The sequence below is a fragment of the Phocoena phocoena genome, chromosome 2 (genome assembly GCF_963924675.1).
Source record: "Phocoena phocoena chromosome 2, mPhoPho1.1, whole genome shotgun sequence".
Classification (NCBI taxonomy): domain Eukaryota; kingdom Metazoa; phylum Chordata; class Mammalia; order Artiodactyla; family Phocoenidae; genus Phocoena; species Phocoena phocoena.
The window spans coordinates 113,004,788-113,026,299 of NC_089220.1; the positions used below are offsets into that span (position 1 = coordinate 113,004,788).

The window sequence follows — 21,512 nt, forward strand, 5'->3', positions numbered from 1 at the left end:
TTTCTGAGATAATCCTGGGATTACTGCTTTTCACTTAAATGATGCTTTTTATTAACACCGTCATAATCATTGTAATTTTACAGGTAAAAGTATGTCTTGAAAAGGTAAAGATGACAAAGAGGGAGGCTGGGGAAGAGAAACTGGAACTGAACTAAATGTCAGTTTAGTCAATTTCAATGATCTCATTTAACCTTTAAAACAACTCTGTGGAAAAAAGGACAATCACCCCAATTTTGCCAAAGCAACACAAAGCGCAGAGACTTTAAATAAATTGCCCGAGGTCACACTATAAAGAAGAGAGTGATAAAATTCAAATTCAAGCCTGACTTCAAGCCCTTTACCACTGCCCATTATGAGTTACATGAAATAATTTATTGAAGCTTTCTATACCTCAAAATACTTGAATCTATTTTTCAGAGCCTCAACAGTTCTTAGGCTTTCTTCATGTTGCTTTTCTTTAGCTGCCAAAAGGGACTTCAGCTTTTCTTTCTGAAATGGAAAGAAATAAATACAGAGCAAAATCACCCTGGGCTTGAAATTGTGTTAAAAACGTGTTTTAGAAAATGTGAATTAGAATTACTTTGAGGACTATAGTGAATGAATTCTCTAACCTGGTCAATTTTTTTTTTTTTTTAAACGGAACTTTTTTTTTTTTTTTTTGGCTGTGTTGGGTCTTTGTTGCCATGCGTGAGCTTTCTCTAGCTGCGGCGAGCGGGGGCTACTCTTCCTTGCGGTGTGCAAGCTTCTCATTGTGGTGGCTTCTCTTGTTGCGGAGCACGGGCTCTAGGTGCACAGGCTTCAGTAGTTGTGGCTCGCAGGCTCTAGAGCATAGGCTCAGTAGTTGTGGTGCACGGGCTTAGTTGCCCCGTGGCACGTGGGATCTTCCCAGGCCAGGGATTGAACCCGTGTCCCCTGCATTGGCAGGTGGATTCTTAACCACTGCGCCACCAGGGAAGCCCTGACCTGGTCAACTTTTAACTACTAGTAGAGTTCAAAATTTGTAGAACTATACTAATAATATACGATATACACAAACAATATTATGAAAAATTCAAATTTCTGTGGTTTTAAATCTTATCGTTTTCTCTATAATGCTTAGAATTTTATATCTTTTCGTGAAAAGTTTCATAGAAAATGAGCCATTCAGAGGCTCATTTCAGTAACAAGAAAATGCCTACAATAACCCATGCCACTATACTCAAAACATAATTTTACAGTCACACATAGGTTTTGTTTTTTCCTTTGAGCAATAACCAAAAAGAGAATTCTGTCTCCATGTCAGTTCAGGATTTAAACCTCTACTGCAATGTTATCTTCAATTTACACAACAATTTACAGCTTTAAAGTAAAACTTATCATCCTACCTCACTTTCCAGATCATCAGCAACCATTACTTCCTAAATTTAAAAAGAAGAAGAAATGTATTTTCACTCTTGAAAGTTTATGTTAAAAAGCATGAGCTTAGCAAATATCTTTTAAAAAGACTGGTGCATGTCATTAAGATTGGGGATGAGGCTGTGAGAAGAAAATGCCTATGTGCTACTACTTCTGTGCTCTACGTTGTCATTCATGCTTCTCACTAACCAGGTTCAGAAGCACTTTCGATTCTTCTGAGACCCCATCAGTTACTTAAAACTCTTACCTGCTCTTCCTCCTCATGTCTTCTGTCTACTTCTTCCTCTCTAATCCCACAACTCCAATCACAGTTCAGTCCTTTGTCATCACCACAGACCAACAGTGTTCTCTGTTCTTAGATCCGACCTTGTTTCATGTAAAGGTCCTAATAAGATATGACTTTCCACAGGGCAATGACCTGATTTTACCTCCTTTAGCACCTGGCACCATGACTTGCTGTGATGGGCCGTCATTAACAATTTGTAACCGATGATAATGACTCGTAGTAAAACAGTTCTGGATTTTTCTGGTATGACGCAGATTATTTACCTCATTCAGCTGTAGTTGTAAACCATTTACTTTATCCAATAATATTCTCTGTTCCTGCTGAATTTTTCTCAACCTCTCTTTCAGATCTTCATTTTCAATCTCCAGATCCTTAAATAGCAAAGATAACAGGTGCCAGACCAACTTTAAAGGAGCAATTCTTACAGAAGAAATTTCTAAAAGCAGTTCACTATCATAAACAGATATATACATATATAAAACAGCTTTAAGTATAAAGATACAATAATTCCAATGACATTCAAATCATTTAAAATCTATACATGAGAAATAACGCAGAAAATTATAGTCCTATGATTACTAATAAATACAACTATATACAAAGACAGCAAACCATCATGATTCTAATAAATAAGAAATAAAAGCATCATCTGGAAATAGAAAATAGCAGAAGAATATGTCATTTTAACTTTTGCCAAACACCTCTCAAATTTATGAGTTTAACAAAGCATAAGAATATCAATACTTCAGTGCTCTGATAAAACATTTAAGCCTCCAATTGAAGGCTACAGTTCACTTTCTTAACACTACATAGTAAACTATGAAAACCCAAATAAAATGCTTTTGTTTTATCATATGGAAAAGGCTATTCAATTTATATTTTAATGGTATTTCAGTCATAAAATAAACCATTTAATTATGGCTCTTTTTCCAACACAATCCAAATAATAATTATTTTTTGAACACTTTGACGAACATAAAAGGTAAAAAGTGCTATGTGGTTACCGAAATTATTTTTCTTAATCAAAATAAAAAATACTTTAAGAAAAAGTTCAGATTTTGTTTATTTACATTGATAACCATCATTTTTATCACTATAATTAATTTTCTAAAAGGAATACAAATTTATGCTTTATGGCCCCAAACATATTTAAATCAACAAAAACTTACAGAAAGTTATTAAATTATTTACTTCCTAATATATATTAAAACAATACTTCTTGTAAGATAATACTGACTCAAACATTCATATCAAAAGTTAATTCTTTTAGAAGGAATTTGGCAAGAAAGTAGAATCACAAAACATAACAAGCTGCCCTTCCATCCCCTACTCATTTCCCCCGCATTTTTGCTTCCTTTCTTTTCCCCAACCCCACTACAAACAATGCTGGAATTCTTTGCAAAGGAAGATACCAATTTTTTTTTTCTTTTTACCTGAATGTTTTGATGCTCCCTCTGATCTGATTTCATATTTACTTCATCTAGCATCTGCGTCAAATTTCGCTTTGGTAAAACATAAGAAAACACAGGTTAGCAAGTATGAGAATATAGAAAAGTACATTTTCCTCAATAGGCAATACACCCAATTAGTGATTTTCAGTTTATCCAAGTTTAAATTTTGCTGTACAAAACACAAGGTGGCAGTGTTTCCACTTAAAACTCCAAATGGAAAGCATCTTTAAGGATATAGGTTTTAAATAAATCAAGTATAATCTATTTTTTAAATACTAAAAAAATAACAGAATTTAAAACCCCTACTGCTAAGTATTTATTTTAACCAAAGTCACCAAATTTTAAAAAGGAGAATTTGTACTAGAGGCAAAACTCACGTTGTACTATAAAGCATCAGCTACCATTCCCCAAAGAAGAATTTGGTGTTTAAAAAGAGGAGGCGGGGGGGGGGAGTTACATTAATGTTGAGAGAAAATATGGAAATTACTTCTTTGAGTACTGATGAGATAAAATATCAAAGGGTGTGATAAAAAAGAGATAGACAATCTACTGACTAAAGCTATATAAAAGATTTCTAAATGACTTGGTTGGGTACATGATCTGTTTTTGTACACTTACTGCTTTGAAACTTTATTCCAGCTTAGAGATTTGCTTTAATAAAAGCACAATACAATCACTAAACAAGAGATAAAATAACTTTTTTGCCCAAATTGATCCTTAAATCTACACAATAATTTAGAAAGGTATTTCTTCCTTTTTGAGAGCTAAAGAAACAAAACGTGAATGCTTTAATTTTCCAAGATAATTTTATGTTCCACATTATTTGTTGACTCATGTGTTTAAACTATCATACTAATGAGCTTGGATTTAGAATTCGAGGAACAAGTTCCCATTAAGACGATGCTCTGTATCCACGATTTGGCCCAAACTACATGTCTAGCCTCATTCCTTCTACCAAAGGGCCGTTCTTGATGTGGAATCTGACCAGTCTCATCATACGTACCACTTTCAGCCCCTGCCTTCCCTTCTGGTCTCTGGTTCCTGTCACTCTGCCCCTCTACTGCCCCACGGGCATGTTAAACATGCTCCTTCATCAGGGGCTTGGTACTTGCCCTTCCCTCTGCCCTTGAGGCTTCACCCACAGAGCCGCTGGCTCCCTCCTCACTTCCTTCAGACCTCTGCTAGAATGTCAGTCACTTCCTGACCACACCATCTAAAATAGCTTCCCGCCCTCTCCCTCTTCGTTCCCTAATCCTGTTCTGCTTGTCTTCAAAGCATCTGCCATGGTGCTAAATACCCATCTGGTTACTGTTCATCTCTCTCACTGGGCTGGGAGCTCCATGAGGGCAGGGAATTTGAACGCTGATATCCCCAGCACTTAGAACAGTAATGGGCATATAGTAAGTAACTGAATACATCTTATTTTTTTAAACTATACTGTAGGCTTCTTGATAACAAGGATTATATGTCCCTTAGTACACAAACAAATCCTATTTACAGCAGATATTTTTAAATGTATTTAATTAACAACTGAAACAAATGAGTTTTACTGTTCTTAGCAGAATATTAACTCCATGAATTCATTCAGATAATTCCTATTCATTTAGATACCATTCCCATATTAATATTCAATAATTCTTTCTTTTAAATACATGTATATTTCAGAAATAGTTTTTCTCTTAATATGTGTGAGATGCCTGGTATTGATATAAGAGGGCACATTTTATTTCCCTCTACACCCACTTAGGTTATCTGAGGAATGGGAGAAAAGGCTGAAACAGCTGCTCCAGATGGGAAAGAAAAGTGACAGCAGATATGACCCATGCAGGGACGTATTACTTAATTGTGATGGACTGAAAAGGAAGCATGCTTTCATACAGCTTTCAAATTTAGGTGCGAGCTACAGAAATGATACAGAATGATGACAGGATGGTTCAGAAGGTACCTGATTACTTCTCTTCAGGGTTTGGAAGTGCTCAGGTCCCTCTCATTAGAGAAAAGCTGAAAGCCTGGAAGGGGACAGTCAGCAGAAGAGGAGAGCTGCCTACACTAGCTTTGGGTGAGATGGTTTAAGAGTGCGCAAAGCAACCCCACACACTTTAACTCGAAGAGATCAGGGGAAATGATTAGACATCTACTGAGACTGAGACACAAAACCAGGGTTAAATAGTGATTTGATAATAAACTTAGTGCAAGGTATGAATTATTTCACGTATTGTGTTTTTTTTTTAAGTCAAATCCTCATTAAATTAAATACAGCAAAAAAAGAAAAAGAAATCAAAATGTTAACAGTGGCATTGAAATCACATATATCATCAGTTTTGAATTCTGTTTTCTTCATTTCTTATTGCTTGGAAGAATTTTCTCACATCAGGGGATATTCGACTCTGTTACTAAGGGAGAATAGGAGAAAACTGTCTAGGGTCTACCAAGCTAATATTCATCATCAAAGAAACTCAACAAGGTGCAATATTCCATACTTGAAAAGGCTGGATGTTCAAGACCAGCAATCAGGAGTCTACTTATTTCCCATTGGATACATTCATTGTAATTAAGACCCATTGTCTCAAGCTGAGTGACAGTGCCTGGATAAAGCCTCAGGATCTCATGACCTAGACTCTACATGGGCATGATTAACTGGGAAGAGAGAACGGCATGCATTTAAACTCAAAACCGTTATATATAACCATTACCCAGGTTTACTCAACACTACTTAAACTGCACAATATACATAATTTTTTAACCTGTTGTAAAGATGGTCCTTTCTTCCAAACTTCTCTCCCTGAAGATTTAAAGAGAGGGAAAGGGAGGAGAAAGAGGAACAGTGAAACGGCAGGTTAACTTGGGTAGATTTGCATTCACCAATTATGTAATTAAGTCAATATTAAAGAAATAAATTTTTAAGTTTCTTTTGAAGTTTACGACCTTACAGTTAAAACAACAATGAAATATCACTTTTGCCTATCTAATTGGCAAAGTATTTTTTTTTTCCTATGACAACATCCCTGTAGATGATATTTAATGCCAGGGAGGGGAGACAGGTGAAAAATACAAAAGTTAAAACATCCTAAATTAGAAGGCAACTTTTCGATATATATTAAAAGCTTAAAAAAATGTGCATAACCTGAAACCTCTTAATTCAATTTCTAGGAAGTTATCCTAAGGGTATAATCAAAATATGCTAAAATATTTATGCATGACAGTCACTAAATGGTTATTTATACTAGTAAAAACTGTATAAACAACTTAAATGACGCCTATAGAAAACTGCTTAATTAAATTAAACTTAGATGGAATTTTATGTATCAATAAAAATCATACTGTAGAAAAAATATTTATTTATGAGGCAAAAGTCTTCGAACTATATTACACAAAAAGTAATCTACAGCTTACTACAGGTGATCTCAATTTTATGCATAGAGAGAAGACTGGAAAGATATTCCTCAAAATGTTAGTAGAGGCTCCTCAGTGGTAGAATGAGTGGTTGATTTTACTTGCTGTGCTTTCCAATTTCTCTTTAATAAGCATACGAAAATACTTGGCACAAGTATTCAATAAATCTTACTTGAATATTTTAAATACATGTTTAAACAATGATTCTTTCTTTAAAACTTTTTAAGTACAAGAGCTTAAGCACTTCACCCCTCCTCATCAAAAAATATATATTAGCAAAACACTTTATTTGGCTCTTTCTTTTCAGTTCTTAAATTACTCCACAGTAGAGTAGGGTTGACTGGATAAACTGGACAATAAATGTAACACACACTGCCTCAAAACAAGTGACTATAATGTAAAACCACACAGCTGGGGCAGAGAGGGAGATGAACCAATACTGCTTATTGTAAGGAGTGTTTTGCCTCTTACGAACTGTAGCTCTACCACCTAAATCTTTAAAAGCTGCTCTTTATTAACTAGCACTTTTCTAGTGACAGAAAACTGCTGGTACCTTTGCTGGTATTTTCTGATGCAGTCTTCAGTAAGGTTAGAATGTCCAGATTGTCACCAATTCTTGCATAGTAAGAACTATCATGGCCAAGGGCATCCAGCAAGGTTACATCAGCACCATTTCTGATTAAGACTTCTACTGCATCTTTGCAACCATACTCGCAACCTAGCATGAGAGCAGTCCTAGAAGGCAAGATGGAAGAATAAAAGACCTTGAGAAGGATCAAAAAAAAATATTTCAGAAATCTCTTTCAGAGGTCCCCTTCTTAAAGAACAGATATTACTTTAAAAAGCCACGTTGTTATAGACACAGATTTGACTTCATATTTTTATCTTATATTTTAACTCCATTGCATTTATAAAAAACATTTGTTTTGTGTCTTAGTTTGCAGAGCTAACATTTTACATCTACCTACACACATTTGTTACTTCTACTACCAAATTAACCTCCTTTATTCCAGTCCTTCTATGTACTACAAGTTAATTGCCACAAAGATCTTCCACAACTGATACTGTCACCTTATCTGTGCAAAACCTACAATGATAAACCCAAGCTATTTAAATCACTTTGCAGGCCTTTCCGCATCCCTCGTGGTGGGTGGCAGGACAGAGTGGCACAGTCCTTTCCAAGGGTTCTCGGCCAAGGGCTTCATCGTGGGCCCTGCTGCCGCCAACCCCACTCCTCGTTGGAGAGAAGATGGAGGGTCGGAACAGCGCCATCTCCGCCAGTGTGTGCGGGGCCCTTTTCATTGGGTACTGCATTTACCTTGACCCCAAGAGATGGAGTGATCCTAACTTCAAGAACAGGCTGCGAGAACGAAGAAAGAAACAGAAGCCTGCCAAGGAGAGAAATGGACTTTCCAAGTTACCTAACCTTAAAGATGCTGAAGCCGTTCAGAAATTCTTCCTTGAAGAAATACAGCTTGCAAGAGTTACTAGCTCAAGGTGAATATGAGAAGGGTGTTGACCGTCTGACAAATGCAATTGCTGTGTGTGGACGGCCACAGCAGTTACTGCAAGTGTTGCAGCAAACTCTTCCACCACCAGTGTTCCAGATGCTTCTGACTAAGCTCCCAACAATTAGAGAACTGTAAGTGCTCAGAGCTTGGCTGAAGATGTGGAATGAGAAACAAATGTCAATATAATAATCTCAATTTAAAAATATTTTAAAAATCTTAACTTGAAAGATGATCAGCTCTGGGGGAGTAAGGGCAAATAAGCTTGTTATGGACTGTCCTACACTCAAATCTACCAAAGTTAATTTTTACTTTGTGTAGATCCATTTGTCTGTTTTATTGATTTTCCCAGTGAAAAGTGTATTTTGTTAGAGAGGTTTTCATTTTATAAATACACTATCAGTTACTGAAAAAAATAAAATAAATAAATCACTTTGTGAACTGAACCACATCATGCAAACGTCACCAATGAATCCCTTCTATTCCAAAACAAGAATCAGATTCCTGTTCCTGATTTCTCTCTTTAGAAGAGCCTTTCTTCTCCTACACATCTCCTTCACATTTTCACACTTAATTTTAAAATTTGCCTTCTCAAATAAATCTTCTTTTTTTGTTGTTGTACGCGGGCCTCTCACCGTTGTGGCCTCTCCCGTTGCGGAGCACAGGCTCCGGACGTGCAGGCTCAGCGGCCATGGCTCAGGGGCCCAGTCGCTCCGCGGCATGTGGGATCCTCCCGGACTGGGCCACGAACCCTTGTCCCCTGCATCGGCAGGCGGACTCTCAACCACTGCGTCACCAGGGAAGCCCTCAAATACACCTTCTTTGATTAACCCCATTATCATGGACCACTGGTTTATTCTGCCATGATAGAATCGTCAGCACTCAAACATTTAACAGTATGATTGGCAGATCATAATAATGCAACAATTAAATCATCATGGAAATTTAGAAGTACTCTAGAAATTCTCTATTTTTACTGCTGAGGCAACCAACACTTAATGAAATGAAGTGACTTATCCTATATATGACTCTGTCTTCAATTGTGAATATTGAATTTCATACGGAAACTGGTTTTTGCCTTTATTTGATGTCTGTTCTATTCCTCTTTTATACTCCCCGGTAGTTGCTGGAATGCAGTTTTACATTAAACAGGCATTAACAAATTTTTTGTTATAAGGGAAAAAATGTTATAGGTAAGACAGGAAGAAAGAAAAGAAACTTGAATACAGAGTGTCAGAAACAGATTTTAATTTACCTGTAAAACCATTTGATATGTAGTCTAAATATAATACACATTGCCCTATCGCACTGGTTTTTTTGTGAAGTTCCAATGAAATAACACAGACAAACATACTTGGAACAATATGTATACTTGGAAAAATATGTATACGTGGATCAGCCAGATCACCCCTTTCTGATCCTAAAATTTATTTTTCAATCAAATTTCAATCAAATCATGCTTGGAGCCAGATCATAGTATCACAAAAACAAAGTAATATAAAAAAAGCCACTTTCTTAAAAATCACATTAATGATTTAATTGCTTAAGAATTTCCTCCTTTGAGATGCCTGAACAATGAAAACAATGAGAGCTATAAAATCTGACATCCAAAGACTAATTATACTTATCTACTTCCAGTGAACTACAAACAACAGAATACGTGTTTAGAAGAATAAAAGTAACTGAAAAGAAACCAACAATTTTACCAGTAATCATCTATACAATCTCAGAAACTTGTCATAAATTACGGTAATGCTTCAACTGGTGGAAGGGATGTATTTCAGATACTTTGTTGTCAGAAACTCCGTGACTATAAACATCAGAATTATAATATAGCAAGCAGCATGATACACTAGACCCAGAAAAGAGGACAGAGAGAATTACAGATAGAAATTGTTAGTGCACACCAACTAAAATAACATCAAATACAGGTGCAGAGATAAATTAATGAAATCTGTATTGGGGTACAGAAATGAACTCAGTTTCAAAGAAGGAGGTGGCATTGTGCCCAGCAGAAAGGAGAGAAAACACCTTGAGAAAATCTACACTGAAACATGTCAAGCTCCAGGACACGCAAGCACTCCCTTACTCTCAAAAGATTCACTAATGAAGATGTAGAGACTGTAAATGTCATTTTTTTATTCTTCTTCCTTATTTGAGCCCATTTCATTAAAGATTATTTTATAAGCTCAAAATAACTAGGATATAATTACTCTTTTCTTCAGTTCTTTGACCTGAACACAGGCCATAATCACTGCCTGTATTTCGAGTTTACCCTGTCATCATCCCCCATTTCCCTCTCCCTCCTTCTTCAGCCAACTCTGAAGAGTAATAAGAAGTGAGTGCTAATTCCAAGGAAGGGAGAACCACAGGGGATAGAAAGGCCAAGTCACAGCAGCAGAGCTTCAGGATCACTGTGCATCGAGCTGGTGTCTGGGGAGCCGTGATAAAAGAATTACCTGTTTTGTTTGTCTCTGGAATTAATATCCGCCCCTCTATCTATCAGCAGTTGACATATTGTTGGCCTACACATCTGAGTAGCCAGAACAAGTGGCGTCCGCCCATCCTAAGCAACAAGAAAAATAAGACAGCATTCAGACAACGAGTCTCCCAAAACATGAAAGTCAGAATACATGAGTTGAAATGAGAATAAACATAAACTGACTTACTACATCTCTGGTATTCACTGAGGCCCCGTGGTCGCAGAGCAGCTGTATGCTAGAAGGACAGTCTGCCATAGCTTTGAGGAACAAAGGAAAATGATAAATGGTGAACATCTGTTGGTAGCACGTGGTGTTTTGCTAGACCCGTATAAGGCCTAAATTCTTCAGTCCCTGAAGTACTAAACTTCACATCCTTCACTCTCAGTTTAGCATTATAAGCATTGATTTTTCTATCTGAAAATGGATTAGACAAGACCATTTTGTAAATTTTGTATAATTTATTAGGACCAAGGAACACTGTCACTCTTGCAGAGGACAAGAATATACTGCTGTGCTAAGGGTAACCACTGATAATGAAAATCACACTTAAACTTTCTATTTATAGTATATTTTAAAGTATGGCTATAACTTACTGAATCCTTGAAGTGTTAGTACAGTTTTTTAAAAAGAATCATATACTTTTTTTCTTTATAGAAGACCCTCAGTAAATAAAGTATGATTCATACAATTCATATTTCCTTTTCAAAACAGAAACTGCAATGTCTGCCCTTGATGCAAAAGCAGGGTCATTTTGCTAAAAATTATATTATAAAATCACATGATGCCTCTTCTCTGATCAACACTAGAGTTCATATCAGGAAAAAAGTGGTCAAATTCATAAAGTACGATTGTGTTTATACTTCCCACGAGTTTTTATAAAAGTTTTATAAGTTGATATTAGTTTATTTGCACAAAAAAGTACTAAGTCAGTGTTCTTTTTTTTTTTTTGGTGCAATTCAATAAAGTAAAACCAAACATACATTAAAAAATCAAGTCAATTTTTCATTTCTGATGTCTTTAATCCAGAAAGTCTTTTATATAAAATATATAATCAATCTTAAAAAAAAGATAAATTGAAACTGAATACATTAATTCAGAAATTATAAAATAACAACCATTCAGGCCCAATTAAAAATAAGAAGGAAAAAATGTAAAGCATAAAAAATTCCAGAGTTATACTATACTGAACAAATCAAGTCAGTATTAAAGGTGCGATGATGGAGAATGCCAGCCGTTCATCCTTGTTCCATGGTAATAAAACTGTGTTGGGCACAGGGTGGCTCACCTAGACCAGAGTTCCCAGTCTCCTTTGCATGAAGGCATGACCACATGAGTTAGATCATGCCAATGGAGTCTGACATGAGGGACATGTGCTACCTCCTGAGTCTAGGGCTTTAAAAAGTGGTTATACATTCTTCCGTAATCTTTCTCCTTCCTGCTAGCAGGATAACAGGTACCTATTATCAGCTTCAGCCTTAAAGATGAGGACAACACCCCCAGGCAATGGTAGAACTGCAAAATAGAAGAAATCTGGGTCCCTGAATGACTATATGAAGCAGAGGTACAAGCCAATCTGCTCTTTAGGGCTGTGACATGAAAGAAATAAATTCTCTGTGTGTGTGTGTGTGTGTGTGTGTGTGTGTTTTTAAAGCAAATGTTATTTTATTTTGTCATAGCAGTATAACCTTTTTTTTTTTTTTTAGCAGTATAATCTTATCTCTAACCAAGACAAAAATTGCTATCAGGAGTCAGGTGCTGTTGTTAACAGATACCTAAATTATACAGCACTGGTTTAGTGGTTGGGTACTAGGTGGTCAGTAAACATATTTCAGGCTAGAAACCTTGTGACTTTTCTCATACTGTGGCAAAACATTTGATAGATCTATCATCTGTGCTAATTTACAAGGTACACTGTGTGACTATGGAGCCTTTCTAGGTGAAGCAATAGAAAAGAGCCCAAATTTTAGGGCATATTGGCGGCTGCTTACTGCTTTTAGTAAGAAAGAGATGAGGTCAACAAGAAAGAGATGAGGTCAAGCAAGAATTAGTTATGAACACAGATGGAAGGGAATAGTTTCTAGATATTTGGGACCTCACAGGTATAGAGAAGCCAATTGTTTCTCTATACCAAACAGCAAGATATAAAACTATTGTTGGTCACAACTTTTCTCAAAGACAGCCCAATAAGGAAAAATGAAAACAAAAACAAAAAAACCAGATCCAGTCCTGGAATAAAGATCAGATTGAGGATACTACATTCCCATCCAAGACTATTATTTCAGATGACTTTGAGGTGGCAGTATTAAAATGAACAAATGAACTTATTTACAAAACAGAAGTAGAGTCACGGATGTAGAAAACAAACTTATGGTTACCAGGGGACGGGGTTGGGGGGGATAAATTGGGAGATTGGGATTGACATAACACACTACTATATATAAACTAGATAACTAATAAGGACCTACTGTATAGCACAGGGAACTCTATTCAATACTCTGTAATGGCCTATATGGAAAAAGAATCTAAAAAAGGAGTAGGTATGTGTATATGTATAAGTGATTCACTTCATTGTACACCTGAAACTAATTTTAAAAAAAACTCTGTAAATTAACCTAATGTTCTACACAGTATTGAACATTTTATAAATAAATTTTCTAAATTTTGGTTAAAAAAATAAAATAAAATGAGGTAGAGAATCATAAGTCCAGAAATAAAAACAAGAAATAAAGGAGGGTTAAGAACTTTATGTCCAGAAAATAAATGGTTCCTGACATATGGAAGTGGCTGGCAACAAATAGGCCAGAAACCTACCAAGGTTTTGAGGGAATGCACTACCCCAAAACCCAAAAGCCCAGTCAGCTAAAACTAATAACTCTTCCTGTGCTTAAGCTGCCTATATAGAGAGCATACTTTCCAACATCCAGTTTACCTGTGATCTTGGAGGATAATGGACAAGAACCTCCCAGAAGGCAGAGCTAGGGCCCACAGATGACAATAAGGGATTTCTCCTAGGAAACAAAACCGGGGGGCACCTGAAGGAGCTAACCAAGAAATTTACTCCAAGATCTCAGTTGAAAGCCTTTGCAAGTTTTGCTCAGCAGTATTTGAAACCTGCTGTTGAATAGTGACTGCTGTGTATTCCCCAGTTCTCCTGTTTCCAAAAGGGAGTCTTTATTTTACTTATCCTGTTCTCGCTGCATCACTATATTGTGAGGAGCAGATCTCTTTTCTTTGAGTTTACAAACTGTTGGACCATGAAGAGCCATTTCAGAGCCAAAAATACACAAGTGCACGTCACCCAGAAATCCCAGACTTTGAGGTGGCTTCAGTGACTGAATTGGTTACGTATCCTCTCCCTTGGGATGGGGATAATGTTCTATGTGTGGGAAGTAGGGGCTGCAGGAATATCTGGAAGGCCAGAGGGCTGGACTGTGGCAATTGTTACCAAAATTTGTTCTCCCCTTCTTCTACAGTGTGGCAGCTCGGCCATGACTAGTTATCTTGAGATTACATTTCTGGGCCTCCTTTACAGATAAATACAACCAACTGACTTTGCTCTTATTGATGGATTATGAGTAGAGGGCTATTTACCACTTCCAAATCTGGGCCTCAGACTGTGGGCATGCGCTCCTCCTATTCTCCTTCCCTTTCCTGCCAGCTGGAACGCAGATATGACTACAACCCTGCTGCAATGACATTGCTGAGGAAGATACCAGAGGAAAGTGGAGCAACAAGATGGAAAGAATTCAGTTCATGAATGACCTCAAGCCACCTGCCAACCTATACCACTCCATTTTTTTTTATAAGCAACTGATATTGGAGTTCTTTTACTACATCAACTTGGTCTTCATTCTAACTTCATCTGTATACCGACTGAACAAATATTAAAATTTCAATCTGTTAAGTTGTACCAGTTTTAAAAACAGGGATAATAAAATCTATAATATACAAAAAATTACACATATTTACTGTACATATTTTGATGAGTTTGGACAAATGCATACACTGTAATACCCTCACCACAATCAAGGTACTAAATATATGGATCAGCTCCACAAATTTCCTTGTGTCCTTTTGTGTGTCTGTGTGCTTTTTGGGGTTTGTTTTGGGGGGTTTTTTTTTGGTGAGAATACTAAGTACTCTATCCTCTTAATATATTTTAAAGTACGCAATACCATATTGTTAATTATGTACAATACGTTATTACATTACATTATACAATAATTATATACAAGTTTTGTATAATAATTATACCTCAATTAAGCAGTAAAAAAAATAAAAACAACGAGAAAAAGTTGAACATTGAGTAAATGATATTGAAAACATTTTCAAATGCATTAGGTGTGATAATGGTATTACACTTAGGTTACAAAATAGAATCATTATCTTTCAGAGATAAAAGCTGAATTGTTTATGGATAAAATTTATGATGTCTTGGATTTGATTTAAAATATGCCAAGTAGAGGAGAATAATGGGTGGTGGTATAAATGAATCAAGATTAGCCATATGCTGACAACTGTCTCAGCTGGATGAAGGGTATAAGGTATTTTAATATGATAGTCTAACTTTATGTTTCAAATTTTCATTTTTAATAATTTTTAAAGCATGATTATTAACATTTTTAAAACATGATTATTTTTAATTTTTAATAATTATAACATTTTTAATAATTTTTAAAACATGATTATTAATAAGGTTGGATGGATTAAAAAACAACTATGAGAAGGTGGTAGGAGAACAGAAATATCATGTGACACATATCCATACTTCATTAAGCAGCAAAATCATTTTAAAATTTCCATCAAACAATAAATTAGTGCTACAGAAATGAATTATAATTTTTTATGATTTTAAGTTTAATTTATAAATTTGTTTTGATGAACCCATAACTACACAAGCTTGATAAGTATATCACATACGAATCAAGGGCTATGTTTTTATTTATTTTTTAATTATTTATTTTTGTTTATGTAAGTAGTAATACAAAATTATCATAAAAATATAAAACTATAGAAACTCACAGGAGTCATTGTGAGGTTTAAATGACAATGTACGTAAAAATGTTCTGCAAATAATAGCACTCTATACCAAAATTTTAAAAAATGCATTGTGTGAGAGATTAAACTATCACAAAAATACATAAAATTTTTTTTAAAAGGAAGAAAATCAAAAGTATAAAAGTTTGAAGGAAATTTGAAGTATAATACATTTTTAACAGAGACTACTCTAATCCTCTAATCTACCAAGGATATTCCATATACATGAAGGGAAACAGTAGGTTTTGTTTTGTTTTGCTTTTCCTTGAACACCTAGTTAACTAGGAATTTCAGTCTTAGAGGAGTCTGCCCAGGGGTCAGACTATCTTACATTCCAAAAATCCTTAAATATTTAACTTTTTTCTAATCATTTTCTTTAAGACACCTAAAGAATAATGCAGATAAATTTTGATATACAGTATGATTAATAAAATCTTTGAAATTACTAATATAAATCTCTTTTAAAATACAGCAAATTACAATGATATGTAATTCAGCACTGACACCTCTAAATCAAAACAAGCACCATCACCATTAATTAAGAAGTTACTACGTGCCAGGTACTATTCATGATTCAGTTATAACCACTACTGCCGTAGTATTAGTAACTTCATTTTGCAGATGAGGAAAATGAGGTTCAGACATGTTAATGAGGTAAATATAGTTTTTAAGAAAGAGAAGTCTTCCTCGTTCCCATTTCTCCTACCAGTTCCCAAGCAAACACATGGTACTTACAGCTCCTTGAGAGCAGGATTATGGTTTATTCATCTTTGGACTTTCAGTATCTAGCAACCTGGCCTGTAAATATCGGCTGAATGATTCTTTTTAAGCCGTACAATCCAATAAATTTCAAATCTGAATAAATAAAAAATTCATAACATTCTGTTTCTCCATGAATTATACAAATATATTCACGTTAAAACTTTGAAATTAATTTAAACGCCCAGCCATTTTAACAAAGATTTGTTTATGTCCAAGTGAAACCTTTGCTTATTACCTGCATCGTGAAGTGCAGTTCTTCCCTGCAGGTCTACACGTTCAGTGGGACAACTGTACTGTTTTAAAACACAGATATTTAGTAACCTAAGAAAGTTTTATTTCCAAGTTAAATATCGAGACTCAAATGAACAGCTGTTATTTAATCTTAAAAATATTGCATTTATCAAGAACTCTAAAGAGTACTAGACAAGCCATAAATATTTTGACATGCGACAAATATAATAACATTATACTGTAAATTTAACAGTATTCCAGTAAACAGGAAAACATATGGTACATTACAATCGCATGAAATATAGAAACTGTTATTGTTTGGGGGTTTTTTCCAGCAAGAATTAAAACTTGAACAATTGAATCAGAAAAAACAAATGAGTTCTGCTGTGAAACTTAGTGGCAAACATGTTTAAGGAAATGTGTGACTAGACCTTTCAACTGAAAACGTAATTTAGCCCAGTAGTTCACAGAATTTTGTGGTTGCCTGATTATAAGCTTAACTAATGATGTTATTACATAGTCTGAGTTACTGATGTTTATACAGAAATATATAGATCCTATGCTGTATCACTTCATCTCAAGTCATATACCAGATGACAGAAAATTCCAATCTCCAGCTAATGTCAACAGGAAGGTCAAGTCTTTGTTGTTTATTTTTAATACACTGAGTTATGCAATTCACTTCCCTCAGAGTCTTTGCTCTTTATTGTTCACATTCTTTCACAAATGATGGAAAAAATATTATGTAAGCTAATAGTCAAAGCTAGCCTACTATTTTCTTTGATCTCAAGTTCCAAAAACACATCTGTTATTTGCAGTCAAAATAATAAAGTCAAAGTATTAACCACTTTTACTACCTGTAGAAGTTTTTGTAGACACAATGCATGCCCATACTTTGCAGCCAGGTGAAGAGCATTCCTCCCTAGAAAAGAAATAATTTTAAATATATGATAAGGGTTATTTTCTTCACATGTGAATTCTCCTTAGAAATGTCCTTCAGTTTTCCAAAATCAGTTGACAGACTACTTCATTTGTAGGCATGCTTTAAGTTTCTAAGATGTCTCACCCAGTTTCATATTTTAATTAGAGACAATGTACACACCAAAACAATGAAGGTGGGAAGAAAAAATAAACACACAAACTCATTACAGAGCAAGAATTTTGTCTTATTCACCACTGTATCTCCAATATCTGAAGCAGTTCCTGAAACAGAGTAAGTAATTAAATATTGCCATAGGAGAGAAGGGAGAGAAAGAGAAAGAAAAAAAAAGAATGGGGATAGGAGGGAGAGAAAGATAACTCGATTTCACATAACATTTCTCAATAGGCAGTGTGGATACTAAAATGGAGAAAGGTTAAGAGATGTGAGTCAAAGAAAGGGTATTCTCTAACTAATTTTTATGCTTCAACTAAAATTCAAAGTTTACAGAGAGATTCTGTCTCTGAAAATCAGACAATTTGTTCAAATATGTGATTAAAATGTGCAAATTTAAAGGAAATGATGAGGGGAGCAGGGAAGAGGTCACCAGATAATCTGGAAGGTTAACTCTGAATACTGAAAAAGGTAATTTGCAGAGAACATTCTACCTCCAAACACTATTTCTCCAAATCGTACTTCTTTACACAAACATCTTTCTTGGATGGTGAAAACTACAAGGGTTTCACCAGACTATTTCAGCTTCCAATCTTTAATGCTCTTAATTTCCCTCTAACTTCACAAACTTCTCCAAACATAATTGTACTTCACAAGTAGACCTTTCTGCTAGAAAAGTAACGTGTGTTCTGTTCATCCTGGATGAAGGAATAAATTGACTTTCAACTCTCATTCAGTTTTATATGCATGTAGATAGGTGAATACGTTTTTGCTGGGTCTGACATTTCTGTGTAGCTAACAGGTTCTAGAGCAAAAGGCAGTGAGTCCAGACCTTTGAACAGGTAACATATTCAACCACTCCTAAACATCCTCTACAAATAAGTCAGATGTAACAATTTCAAATTTCAATTTGCTACTGGTCATGGACAAACTTTCTAGAAACAATTTCACATCCTGAAAAGTGACTAGAATAACTGGTGCTTACATGAGAAGTAAGAGAGAGCATGGGGTGGACAGTGAGGATAGACACAGTGGCAACAGTCCCTGGTGTTTACCAAAACGCCACAGAAACTTGGCCACATTAAAATGTCAGGTCAGGGCTAAGGAAATACCAAATCCAGCCACTTGAGATAGTACAGCAAAAAATCATGGAAATATCACCTCTAAAGCATATCACCCTGAATTACACCAAAGGCGCGTACCTGGCAAGACCTGGGTCACAAATACCACAAAACCACACTAACTTGAAATCTGGTTATTTCCAATCTACTTTTATATTGCTAGCAAATAAAGGAGTTAATATAAAATACATAAAGATTGTTTAATCAAAGTTTTATCAAATATCCACATCTGGATTATAACAGACAATATAACAGCAAATGAGACAAGGTCCTTGTTCTCAGGAAAGGACAACTCTAAAGACAAACATAATTAAACCCATCAATAAAAACATGACTAAACAACAGCAAAAACAAAAGACAAAATGGGTAAAGCAAGGTATGCCAGAATGCAGTATATGAAAAGACGTCGTCTGCTGAGCTTGGGAAAGCATTTGAGCTTCATCTGTACTGAAGGAGGGAGGGCAAAAGTCATTTAGATTGGCCACAAGGCCGAAATGTCCACAGCAGAAAGAACACAGACAAAAACAAGAAAGACACGTGTTTGAATTGGAACCAGCACAATAAATAGTCTTATGAATTTGAAATGGTATGGTTAATCCAAAATTTCTAAAAATAAATATTCTTCTGCATCAGTGGAAAATATATATATAAGTAATAAGAGCTTTTTGTTCATTCAAAGGTGGCAAATAAATTGAGTTTCATCTTCAATTAAGGTAACTTTAGGTAAAGATTTTCCTCACTAACTCATTTGTGATCTCTCTCTCTCTCCTCGCTTGCCTTCCATTTCCAAACACAATGTTGGTTAACAGTAATGTATTTATTTGTCCATACATGGAGTCATAGGATAAAAATTAAAGTTGTTAAGGACATTCTCTGCTCTATGTCAGCTCCCGTATTTAACTGAATAACAAAGTAGAAGTGCAGAGAAATAAGCTGCCACAGGTCTCAGAGAACTGAGAATGATTGTCCAGATGAACAGAAAACTAAAACACTGAAGAAAAGCAATAGCTATATTCAAAGACTTTAAATCTATCTTGTGATGTGCAGACAAACTTATGCTGTAATATTTTAAAAGACAGACATAGGTATGACTAAGTTTAAGCAGAAGGCCTGGTAAGAGACAGACTTAAACTGTCTATTAGAAATAATTTTTATAAATATAGCTAGTTAAACACAGACCAGGTCTCCTCATGAGGCATAATGGTTAAAAACACAAACTCTGACTGCGACTCATCCACTGAAAGACCCCGGGTAAGTCGCTTAACAGTGCAGTGCCTTGCAGCCTCATTGGCTTGATGTGAGGATAAAATGAGTTAGTACGTGTAGAGCGCTTAGCAGAGTAGCTAAGTCTATGTTAAATAAGTGTCACCTCTTCTTGTTATGATCACTACTGGTGATGTTGTTATTATGAGACAGTTAGTTCCTCAACACAAGAAATGTCCAACCAAAAACCAAATGACCTCAGGACAGCGAGAATTCATATACTGAATAGCATATGAGTATAAACTAAATGGCCCCTAAAGGTTCTTCAGAGTCTGAGATTTTAGAATCCTGTAGCACTACCAAGACCAGCCCTAGACCTCAGGTCTCCAGCTGCTCATCCATTTGGTCATCCTTTCTGCTACATCCTCAGTACTTGCCCTCTCCCCCAGAGCTATACCTCAGTTAATTAGAAACAGAGAGTTAAGGACTTCTCTTTGTAAATCACATTTAGCTCTGATTTAGAGCATTGGCAGTGGACAATGCTTGTCTTCTCTGTTTGTAACTGACTATGGAGGCAAACGTACCTGCGGTGTCACTGGTTGTAATATCAATTCCATGTATGAGGATGGCATTCAAACACTCAAGATTCCCCTTTGAGGCTACAACATGAAAGCTAAACAAAAAGAAAATACTTGTTATGCCATGGAAATGACTCAAGGTTAACTTAAATGTTACATAAATGTCACCTTATATTCAATACTCACACATACATACACACACGTGTGAACATGCATTTTAAAGGCTACATTAGAACACCTATATGTTTAATCCAAGAAAAAAGAAACCTATCTCATATTACTGAAAAACTCATTTTAATCCAAATTTACATTATTACCTCTATAGTTTATCATTTCAATAACAAAGGCACTGGTGTTTAGACCTTAATAAATGCACTGAAAAGTTTCTATCAGATTATTTTACTTAGTTTCAAATATACTGAAACCGCCAAAACAAATGAAGTTACGATGGAATGCTCAGGCCAAAGACAGATCAAAACACTTATCCATCTCTTTAGGATTATCATATTAAACCTGGCACAGAAAAGTCTTCAAAACAAGCTAAGCTACACTTGAAAGCCACAAAAGATCTGGCATCATCTTCTTCCTGAAGTACTACCACATTATTCTTCCTTTTACTCAGAGACCTGTATGACTGGTTCAAATTTCACACAAACAGAGTTGAACACGAAATAACTTTAAGCCATCAAGTACTCAAGATACATGATAAAATATCCCATTGTTTCTTTGATCATCTAATACTTTCTTAATTAATAAACATTTACAGAAATATTTTGTGTGCATTAAGAACTGACATTGTAAGTAAATACTGTAGGACTTGTTGGCAAAGGAGATTGAACTCAGGTCCTAAACGAGTACCGTACCCATCGTGAAGTTGCCAGGAGGTAAAGGCTCAGCAAGGTGCCTGGATACAGACACACTTGGCAGCACACTCCCTGTCGGGGTCTTCCCTAACCATACCACTTGAAAAT

The 21,512-nt window shown here is 35.5% G+C and overlaps 1 protein-coding gene and 1 pseudogene across 3 annotated transcripts in view; one reads left to right on the plus strand and one right to left on the minus strand.

Moving 5' to 3' along the window:
- The window catches only part of UACA (uveal autoantigen with coiled-coil domains and ankyrin repeats), an 85,141-nt gene that overhangs the window by 15,563 nt on the left and 48,066 nt on the right, over positions 1-21,512 (minus strand). For all 3 annotated transcript variants that reach the window (XM_065871082.1, XM_065871080.1, XM_065871081.1), the window contains exons 3-13: positions 20,548-20,636; positions 17,404-17,468; positions 16,551-16,608; positions 10,703-10,773; positions 10,493-10,599; positions 7,079-7,260; positions 5,877-5,914; positions 3,115-3,183; positions 1,945-2,052; positions 1,365-1,397; positions 391-489 (exon numbers count right to left, since the gene is read on the minus strand). In XM_065871082.1, coding sequence (XP_065727154.1) covers positions 391-489; positions 1,365-1,397; positions 1,945-2,052; positions 3,115-3,183; positions 5,877-5,914; positions 7,079-7,260; positions 10,493-10,599; positions 10,703-10,773; positions 16,551-16,608; positions 17,404-17,468; positions 20,548-20,636 — 919 coding nt within the window. The remainder of the gene's footprint in view (positions 1-390; positions 490-1,364; positions 1,398-1,944; positions 2,053-3,114; positions 3,184-5,876; positions 5,915-7,078; positions 7,261-10,492; positions 10,600-10,702; positions 10,774-16,550; positions 16,609-17,403; positions 17,469-20,547; positions 20,637-21,512) is intronic.
- On the plus strand, positions 7,775-8,203 carry LOC136119313 (mitochondrial import receptor subunit TOM20 homolog; annotated as a pseudogene).